Source organism: Blennius ocellaris (assembly GCF_963422515.1).
Source record: "Blennius ocellaris genome assembly, chromosome: 7".
NCBI lineage: Eukaryota > Metazoa > Chordata > Actinopteri > Blenniiformes > Blenniidae > Blennius > Blennius ocellaris.
In genome coordinates this window covers 25,296,669-25,306,833 of record NC_137656.1, presented here as the reverse complement: position 1 = coordinate 25,306,833, position 10,165 = coordinate 25,296,669, and the positions used below count along the sequence as shown (strand labels likewise).

General features: G+C 43.3%; 1 protein-coding gene across 1 annotated transcript; it reads left to right on the top strand.

Annotated features, from left to right (window-relative positions):
- Positions 1-431: 431 nt before the first annotated feature.
- On the top strand, positions 432-10,165 carry tbx1 (T-box transcription factor 1). Its single transcript, XM_080499536.1, has 8 exons — positions 432-650; positions 1,889-2,228; positions 4,199-4,300; positions 4,599-4,770; positions 5,863-6,018; positions 7,413-7,480; positions 8,061-8,161; positions 9,130-10,165. Exons 1-8 carry the CDS (start codon positions 467-469, stop codon positions 9,510-9,512), a joined length of 1,506 nt encoding a protein of 501 aa, XP_080355662.1. The 5' UTR covers positions 432-466; the 3' UTR covers positions 9,513-10,165.

The window sequence follows — 10,165 nt, the reverse complement described above, 5'->3', positions numbered from 1 at the left end:
AAAACATCCAGTGCAGAGCGCAGGCACTTTTTTCCTGGTGGTGCACAGGAGGCGTGGATCTCGCTCACTTTTGACGTTCTCCTAGCAGCAGCAGTAGCTTCTCCTCAAGGCAGCACTCAGATGACACCACCCCGCCAACGACCGGGGGAGAAACAGGGGAAGCGCTCTCTCTCTCCCTCTCTCTGCTCTGCGGATGGACTGTTTTGACACCGGGACGCGTTTAGGGGGTCATCAAATGAATCAGAGCTTCGGGAGGTCTTCGCGGGAGCTGCTGGAGTACTTTTAATAGCAGCGAAAACGCAGACTCGCGCACTCAAGGAGCGCCGGTGGCGGAATGTGAGAAAGCCCTTTTTTTTTTGCGCATGTTTCTCCGCATTGTGCGCAGCCTTCTCCTGCTTTCTGCGCGGTTGGAAAGCGGAGGAGGAGGAGGAGGAGGCACGGCTTTTAACGACTTTGTCCCTTGCCTATGGACGACGGCGGTCCCCTCTCTCCAAAGGCAAATGCTTTCAGTATTGCCTCTCTGATTTCGGCTGCAGAGCAAGCAGGAAACGCAGCATTTGACAAACTGAGCGCCGGCCTGGACAAGCCAGACCTGCACAACCACAGTTCTTTTAAAATGCACTACAGCACTGTCACCCGGGAAATGGAAGGTAAATTTGCCTGCTGATGCCCACAAACGTGTTGTACTACATATAAATCTCACCCAAAGTGACAAAACAAAACAAAAACGACTTGCGCGTTATCGACATTTCTAAAGAACAGAGACGAGCAAAATCACATACTGGTGGTTTGTTACACAATACGTGAAGAGAGCTATTAGTCAATTAAAAATCTGGCAACAGTTGCCCTATAATTATAAAAAAATGTAGATTCAATAATAGTGATCACCACCCGGGAGGGGAAGTCTGCCTGCAAAGCAACCAAAGTGGAAAAAAGTTTCCGATTCCAAAACCTCAAAGCGTTGTACAAAGAGTCAACTTTAATTCGCAGACAAGCTCATATATTGAAAATGAAGCCAAGGGGAGGAGGGTTTAGACGGGCACCCGGTGCGTAATGGTAAAAACAGACCATAATAAGCATATCCAGCTCGGATGGGGGGTTCATATCGTCCAGTATTTGTTAATAGCGAGGAAGCATCAGTCACCTCCTTGCCTGTTTGTTTGTTCATGCAAATCAACGTGTGTTTACCTTGTAAAGCGTTTTACACTCCAGTCTGCAGATCCTCTATTGTTTGTTAACGGGGCTGATGTGGGCGATACCCTTATCCACAAGTTAAATGGGTGCCGGAAAGCCCATTAAAAAGGGGCGCACTTCTCTGTCAATCAGTCCCGTCCCAAGGCGAGGAAAAGGAACATTACCTGCAGTTCCTTATCTAAATAGAAATAAGAACCGGTTTTATCGCAAAGGGGAGGCCCTCTGCGTCAGATAAGAGCGGAGACTGTGTTGCAGTGCAACACACTGCAGCAGCGCGCAGCGGAGTCCGCAGAGAGCGCAATCGATCCGCAGCGAAAACACATTCTCACGCACTCGACGCTCGTTTCTGCGAATAGTTTGGAGATTCTGGCGTGACCTCGGACAGCTTGGGGGAAAACTTCTCGGCACTACTCGGACGCCTGCTATTTCAGATCAGGTTCGTCGTAGTATGCTGGCATTGGATGCACCGTCAGGGACTAATGAACAACCGAGACGGAAACTTGTGAACCGAGCGGGGTGAATTTGAGCCTGACATCTTCATCTGGAGATCACTGAATCCTCCTTCTGTTTTTACCATTTGTGTTGTGACAGACTTAACGTGCACGGCATATTGAGTAAATCCGGTTTTCTGGGATGATTTCAGCCATATCCAGCCCGTGGCTGACGCAGCTGTCCCATTTTTGCGATGTTGCAGCCTTCACGACGAGCAGCCTGAGCAGCCTCAACACGCCGGGGGGCTACCACCTCTCCCCGTCCCCCGGGGACCCCTATAGTCAACATGAGTCCCACTTCGAGCCCTGTCCGGCCGCCCAGCACAGCTACACCTACCCGGGATCGAACCCGGGCCAGGCGCCGCCGAGCGACAACGGGACTCCCAACTGCTCCTCCTCGTCCTCGAACTCCACACCGAACAGCAAGAACATAGTGAAGAAAAACCCCAAAGTGGCCAACATTAATGTGCAGCTGGAGATGAAAGCTTTATGGGACGAATTTAATCAGCTGGGCACGGAGATGATCGTCACAAAGGCTGGCAGGTGAGCGCACGGTAATATACTTATTTCCCCCCAAAAGGCCTGCAGGCTGGAATACAACTTTCTCTTGGAGCATAATATGAGTCCGAACAACAGAACAAATGGAGTTTTGCACAGTATTAAAATATAATTTATTTTAAAAGACTTTTACGTGGAAAAAAAGTTACTTTTTAAATATTACAGAGACCACAGTGGATTTACATCAGACTTATCAGAAATAGTTCACAAATTTTTATTTTATTTTTTATTTTTTTATTACTATCTGCAATTTAGCTGGAAGCTAAGTTTCACTTAATTCTCACCACATGACCTAATTATGTTTTCACACCGGTACAAGAGGCGCAGTTTATGTCGTTTAGTCCTAGTTTACCAAAAACTATCGTTTTGCTTGACGCTTATTTTGATAATTAATTACAAAATTATCTCAGTGGGCTCCTATTTGTCTTTATAATATGTTTCTTATACCCTTATCGTAAAGCAAATACAATTCAGTGTGTGTGTGTGTGTGTGTGTGTGTGTGTGTGTGTGTGTGTGTGTGTGTGTGTGTGTGTGTGTGTGTGTGTGTGTGTGTGTGTGTGTGTCCGCTGTAAACACCATGTTGATCTAATCCTGCTGCGTTTTACAGATCTAATAAGCATAACCTTGAGTCTCAGTCGGATTTTTACGCCCTCTGCTTCGATTTTACGCACCGGTGTTATGCGGAACAAATTCTTCTGACGTCTGAGTCTTCATTGGATGGAGTCTTATACAGGCCTCTTGCAGCAGCTTTATTTCATGCCTTTTTGGTTCAGTGTAGGATTGACTTAATATATCTATTTTTCAGTTTCTTTAAAAGACAAATAACCTGATTAATTTGTATACTTAAAAAAAAAAACTGAGCACTTTAATTGCAGCAACCGCACTACATTCTGCATGTACCATTCCTCTGTTACCAGTTGACCTCTGACCCACGAGGAGAAGTAATAAAAAAATCGCATTAACATGGAGTTCAATGTTATTTTCTACAAGTAGATGCTGTGTTTTAAATATAGGAGGAGAGATGAGATGATTGCTTTAATCCTGAAAGTGAGGGTTGAGTTTCTCATCTGACAGGAGAAAGGAGATCTGCAGCGGAGTACTTTAAAAGCTCCTTCAGCCTCACCTAGCCACAACACTGACGTTAATTGAGCGTTGATTTTAGGATCCCTTTCACTGACTCGGCGGATTACTCAACGTTCAGCTGCTGTTCATGGGGGGATTCGGATCTTCCCGACATACGAACCCGTGTGTTGCAGGGGAGAAGCGAAAGTTTAAGCGGAACCTATATTTATTTTCCAAAATCAGATTTCCTAAAACAGAACATTAAATATTTCAAGTCATACTCGTTGTTTCAATTCAAATTCAGTTCTCCGGCTCTGTTTTTATTTTATAAATATATATATATAGTTTTAAATATATTTGCCCCTGTTGATCCAGATGGCAAAAAGCTCTGAACCCGTTGATCACACCAATTCCACCACGCTTTTTGTGCATATGTGCAGCAACGTGTGAGTAGGCCCTTCGTGTGTCTGGAAGTCATCAAAACATTAGAAGAAAACTCAAAGTGCCCCGCCAGAAGTCAGAAACGAGAAGCTTAAAAGGCAGCAACTGCAAATCTCCGTTCAGATCAGAGAGTTTTATCCGGTTACGCACGAACTGAATCGCGTCATTTCCAATAGCTCGAAGCCTCTGTCTTCTTGTGGCCCTGAAATTAAGCTCGATAAGCCTGCAGCTTATCAGAAATGTGCATGCTGCTTCAAATACTTAGAGCAAAACCATTTATTATCACCTCTGACAAATTCCACAAACAGCAAACAAGCCGCAGATCGAGTCTGAAAGTATGGGTGCCGCCTCGAAGAGCCAAGAAACGTTAAAAAAAAAACAAAAAAAACAACAACAACAACAAAAAACGTAAATAAAAATCTGGTTTCTTATGGGGTTTTTTTTTTTTGCAGGAGAATGTTTCCAACTTTCCAAGTGAAAATATTTGGGATGGATCCTATGGCTGACTACATGCTCCTGATGGACTTCCTGCCCGTAGATGACAAACGCTACAGGTAACTTGTTGAAGTCTTCAGAAAAATGACAAATTAGGCAAGACAGGACTGGAAAACATTGTGCAACCGACGTTTTTTGTTTTTTTTAGCAAGAAGTCACACAAAAAACTATTATGTAAACAATAATTGTAAAAAATAATTTAATAAAGTTCTATTCAGGCTGAGAATAGTCTACAAAGTGCAAATACGAATATGCTCAATACTTTCTTTTCAAATTAATCTGCTGTATTTTTGGCATTCTCAAGTTGTCAATGTATTACCACGACTCTAATTCCCTCCCTTGATCCCGCTCTTCCAGATATGCTTTCCACAGTTCGTCGTGGCTGGTAGCGGGTAAAGCTGATCCTGCCACGCCGGGCAGGGTCCATTACCACCCGGACTCCCCAGCCAAAGGAGCGCAGTGGATGAAGCAGATCGTCTCATTTGATAAACTCAAATTAACCAACAACCTGCTGGATGACAACGGACATGTAAGTACAAGACCTGGAACTTAAACGTGAACCAAAAAAGATGCACATTTGACGGGTGCGTAAATCCTCCAATTTATAAACCACTGCGCAGAAATAGCAAATCCTCTCAGATGGTTAAAACAGATTAGATGTGAGAATGATTGGAGACAAAATGTGGGATAAAAATACTGACCGTCACTGTAATAACTGTACACCCACCAATCAAAAACTGTAAGTTGTTACGAAAATAATAAGAACCTCTATGAGTTATAGAGTCATTGTATTAACACCGAGATTGATTGATACAAGTGACTGGGCGGTAATAAACGCCGATATTGTGACTAATAGTGAGATGCTGCCAAAAAAGATTATTCTCTATCCACAAAAAAAAAAAATAGCAGCGCACTCGGGGGCTTTACTCCAAATATGACGGAAAGGAAGTGGAATATTTCACCACTGGAAATTATTTCTGCCCCTCCCGCTCGGTCTTCCACTCCGGCTCAGGGGTTTCTTGTCACTGGATAAGTCGTGAAAATGGGGCAGAAAGGAGAGATTTTAATTATTATATATATATATATATTTTTTTTTTTTTTTTTTGGGGGGGGGGGTATATGATCGCAATGTGAACTGAGATGAATCCAGAGTGTCCGACGAATGCTTGTAAAACAATGCGCAAAGGTTTAGGTTTTAATCCACTTTGGGATTCACAATGGTTGAATATAGTTTTTAAGGCACAAAGCACAGCCCTCAGTTTTGGTGGTGGGGGTGACAGGGGGGGGATTTAGTTCCCCACCGTGAGTAAACGTCATTCCAATTTACACTTTGAGGAGAGTTCAATACTAATAGTGAAATCTAGAATTTGAGGACTTTATAAAGTTGTCCAAGCATGACTCAACCTATTTAATTACATAAACCAGAAACTGCATTTGCACTTGGATTTTCTTTTATTAATTTCCCCCTCCAACATTTACCCACCGCATTTTATTTTATTGATCTCTTTTGCGATTTACGCAACAATCTGGTTACGTTATAATAAAGCTGTAGAATGTCAGTGTTTCATCCTAAAATCCTTCAGGACGTTTTACTTTACAATTCTTTTATTTCCCTCCCCAGATCATTCTGAACTCCATGCACCGCTACCAGCCCAGGTTTCATGTGGTTTATGTGGACCCACGCAAGGACAGCGAGAAATACGCAGAGGAGAATTACAAAACCTTTGTTTTTGAGGAGACACGCTTCACGGCGGTGACGGCCTACCAGAACCACCGGGTAAGCAGCACCGTGACTTCTGGCAGCCTCGGGTGAAGCGCGGTGTGACCTGCAGGCGCGCGGCGCTCCTAAAATACGCTTGGAGAAAAAAGAAGAAGAAAAAAAAAACAACACAGCACTTCTGGCAAAATGTGCAGTCACTATACGACCTGTAATTTTAAAAGCAGGTGCTTCTGTAATTGTCAACGTGCTGTGCAAAACAGCCGAATGGTGCGTTGTTTCTGAGCCGGTCATTATTGCGCGCTTTTACGCGTAAAATGTCGTCTCTGCCTGTGACCGCTGCTCTTTCTTCTCTGCACCGTCCCTGCTCTGGTTTCCATCAGTTCGGATTCACACACCAGATTACACTGTTATTTATCCAAAACGACGCGAAACGACTGGAATTTTCGAATAAAACTCGAATTCAGTCCCCACATTGTAATGCAGGACGGGACGCGTTCATTGTGATTGTAATATTCTGGTGAACGGACTGTGATTGAAACTGATGGTTCACTTAGATATTTGGTTCTTTTTTTTTTTTAGGTTAAACCTCCTAGATTCTAAAAAAAAATCTTCAAAATCTATTATTTGACAAGATTGCATATTTCCAGACGCGTGATTGTTGATCACGTTATAAACCAGAGATCAACGTTTGATTAATTCAATTCATTAAAATTAAGTTTTGTGTTTTTTAAAACACAAATAGGGGCCATGGCTCGGTTGGTAGAGCGGCCTTCTCCCAATCGGAATGTTGCAGGTTCGATTCTCATCTCTCCCTGCCCACATGCCGAAGCGTCCTTGGGCAAAGACACTGAACCCCAAACTGCCTGTTTGAATGCAGTGAGAGAGAGAGAGAGAGAGAGAAAGAGAGAGAGAGTGGCTGGTGGAGGTCGGAGGGACGCAGATAGACAGCCTCTCTTCCTCCAGTCTGCTTCAGAGCAGCGGTGGAGACACATGTAGTTCACCACCATCCAGAATGGAGTGAATGAATAATGAAAGCGTCTTTGAGTGTCATGAATGCACTATATACAACTTTTGCATTGTTATGAAATGTTTTTATTCCTTTAGTACAAATGCGAATTTAAAAAAATGCCCTGCTTTAAACTGGACCTTTTCATTTTGTTCAGGGTATAATTGACAAGTAACATGTATAATAATGTGTTTTTAAACACCATAAGGTGTATTTAAGTAAATTGTATTTAAGTTATTTCAATCCTAACCAATATATGAGAGAGGAATTGTTGCAAGAAATAATAATAATAATAATAATAATAATAATAATAATAATAATAATAATAACGTGTAGCATTTATCCAGTGTCTCTCAGTTGTGTCCTTTGTGAAATTCAGGAGTATTGACTAAAGACTTTTAGTGATAAATCTGAGATTTATTAGATGTTGTCCTTTTCATTTCAGATCACGCAGCTGAAGATAGCCAGTAATCCCTTTGCAAAGGGGTTCAGGGACTGTGACCCAGAGGACTGGTGAGCACATACATTCATACGTACTAATATTACACTTTCTCGCTGGCTTGTTTGCACATGGCGTTACAAATGCTCAGCATTGGACCAGAAAGTGTTTGCAGCTTGTTTTTGTCTCACACAGGTGCCAGATGGGTGGAGTTTTGACCAAAAAACATTAGAAATCACTGGATATTGTTTGAAAGTCAATTGACTGTGTTTTTTTTCTGTCAATGACAAATTACCAGACACTGTTGTAATTGTCACAGTGGCGCAAAACCCCACCCATCTGGAGCTCCGGCACAGCTGGAACTAAAGTAAATACTCCTTCAAAACGCTGCTCATCCGGCGCCACATCTTATTGTATTGCAGGCCTTTACAAAGACATTACTCCTGACTGTATATGGAAATACTTATCGCAGTCACGTAACACGCTGCTTCACTTTTCATTTGAGTTTGGAGTCTGTCATTGCATAAAGGTGCTTTACACGCATCAACGTACATTCTCATCATTCCATTCATCATTTCTGATATATAATAAATAAATTGTGCCCTTGACGTTCATTAAGTGAGTTTGTAACTGAATCCATTCTCCCTGCTCCAGGCCCAGGAATCACAGGCCAGGCTCTCTGCCAATAATGAGTGCCTTTGCCAGAACAAGAAACCCAATGTCATCCCCCCCTCAGCAGAACGGCACAGAGAAAGGTCTGCATCCCTCTTTTCCACTTCACTTCAGAACTGCGTCTCCCATCAGACATGGAGCACGGTCCTGCTTCATTAGCCAACATTCTCAATCACTCTCTTGGACTTTCTCATCTTTAAGTAAAGCACAGCGATGCTCTCACCATCTCACACCATCGTGCCAACGCTGGCTTTTAATTAAACATCAAATATCAGCCAGTCACTGTCATCCACACTGGACATATAAGAGGTTCCTCATGACGGCAAATAATTGAGCAAACATGAAGTGAAAATCCAATTTCATTGGCATGATGATGACTGATGATTTTATTAGTTCAATAATAATAATTTCAGCAATTATATTTGTTTAATGAAAATATGGTGTAAATGAAACACTGCATGACTGTGGCTTCAGTTGATGAAAAGTGCTTCAACTTGTATTTGGATCACTTTTTTAAAAAGTTAACATGCATTTCTGTGAAATTTTTTATCCAAACGAAAGATTGAAAATTGATTTTGTGTGATCAACACGGTTTACTTTGAGGCTATTACAAGTGGGACATAATAAATCATTTTGTTTGTGCATTAGAAAAACTTATGTGACCCTTCATGCTTCACTGTGCTTCATTTTTCTGAATCAGTTTGACTTTAAAACTATAGGTGCGCTGGTGCAAGTAACCTTCATCTCTGCCTTTTGAAAGGACCTTTTTCAGCTCTTTTAATAGGATATATTAAATAAGTCGTTTGGGGTTTTTTTTTACAAAGCAAATGTAACTTTCAAAGTTCATCAGAACTCTTTTTTTTTAACACTTGTCAAAAATGTATTTTTCCAATTCTTTTGTTTGTTTGATGAATTCAAAGTATAAAGTTTTTGCAGCCAAGTTCTTCAACTGGTTTAATTCTTTCAAAGTGAACGACACATTGATTTGCTTACAGTGAAAGTGTTTCTGTCTGAGCCGCTGCTGACCTTCCTGCTGTCCCCCCCTCCACAGAGGACAGCAGGCGTGAGTACGAGCGCGACCCCACCGGCACGCCCATACACGCCGACCCAGCTCACCAGTTGATGTCCCGGGTCCTCAGCCCCGCCCTGCCCGTCCCGGGAGGCCTCCACGCCGTCCCCCTCACCGGCGGCCGACCCAGCCCGCCCCACGACCTTCGGCCGGAGCCCCACCCTCTACCTCCGGACACCCTGCACCACCACCCCTACAAGTACCCCACCACCTACGAACACTACCTGGGAGCCAAGACCAGGCCGTCGCCTTATCCCATACCCAGCATCAGGGGACACACGTACCACCACCACATGAACCCCGCCACGGCCAACATGTACTCTGCCACCAGCGGCCCGTCCAACTACGACTACGGACCCAGATAATGACGGCCGCACTGCCTTGTGGGAATGAAACAGGCGGGAGTGGCGGCGGCGTCCTGTCCCGGGAAGGTCGGTGCAACCTGTGAGGTGTGACCACAGGCCGGAGCTCCCTTCCGCTGGATAATCCCTGCCGTATTTATTTAAAGGAAACGTGTTTTTTTTTTTGCATTAATCGTGGGCACTTGCTCGGGGCCCTTTGAGAGGTCAGCGCTGACCTTTGAACCCAAATGGCAGCCGGGCCACGTCCGGGCCGAGCAGAGCAGACATTGAGCCAGCAGACAGAGGAGAGACCGGAGGCAGGGCTCCTCAGTACAGACGAGACTTGTGATCACAGACTGGAATTGAATTCTTTTTCTTCTTTTATTTTTTGTGTTGGATGCACTTTTTGATTTGTTTTTATTGCTTTCAAAAAAGCCATATGTTATATAGTCCATCAACCTTCTAGGTAGACGAGATGTTTGCATGTTGAGCTCATCGCAGAGAGACAGAGAGTGTCGAAACACATCGAAATGTTTTTGTTTGAGGATTTAAAAAAAAAAAAAAGAAAGAAAGAAAAAAAAAAAACTATGGAGATTTGATTTTGAAACCTTGTGAACATCTTGAGCCGCTCTGAGAAGCGTGTACCATGGCACTGACTTGCAGCAATTCAAAGTAAA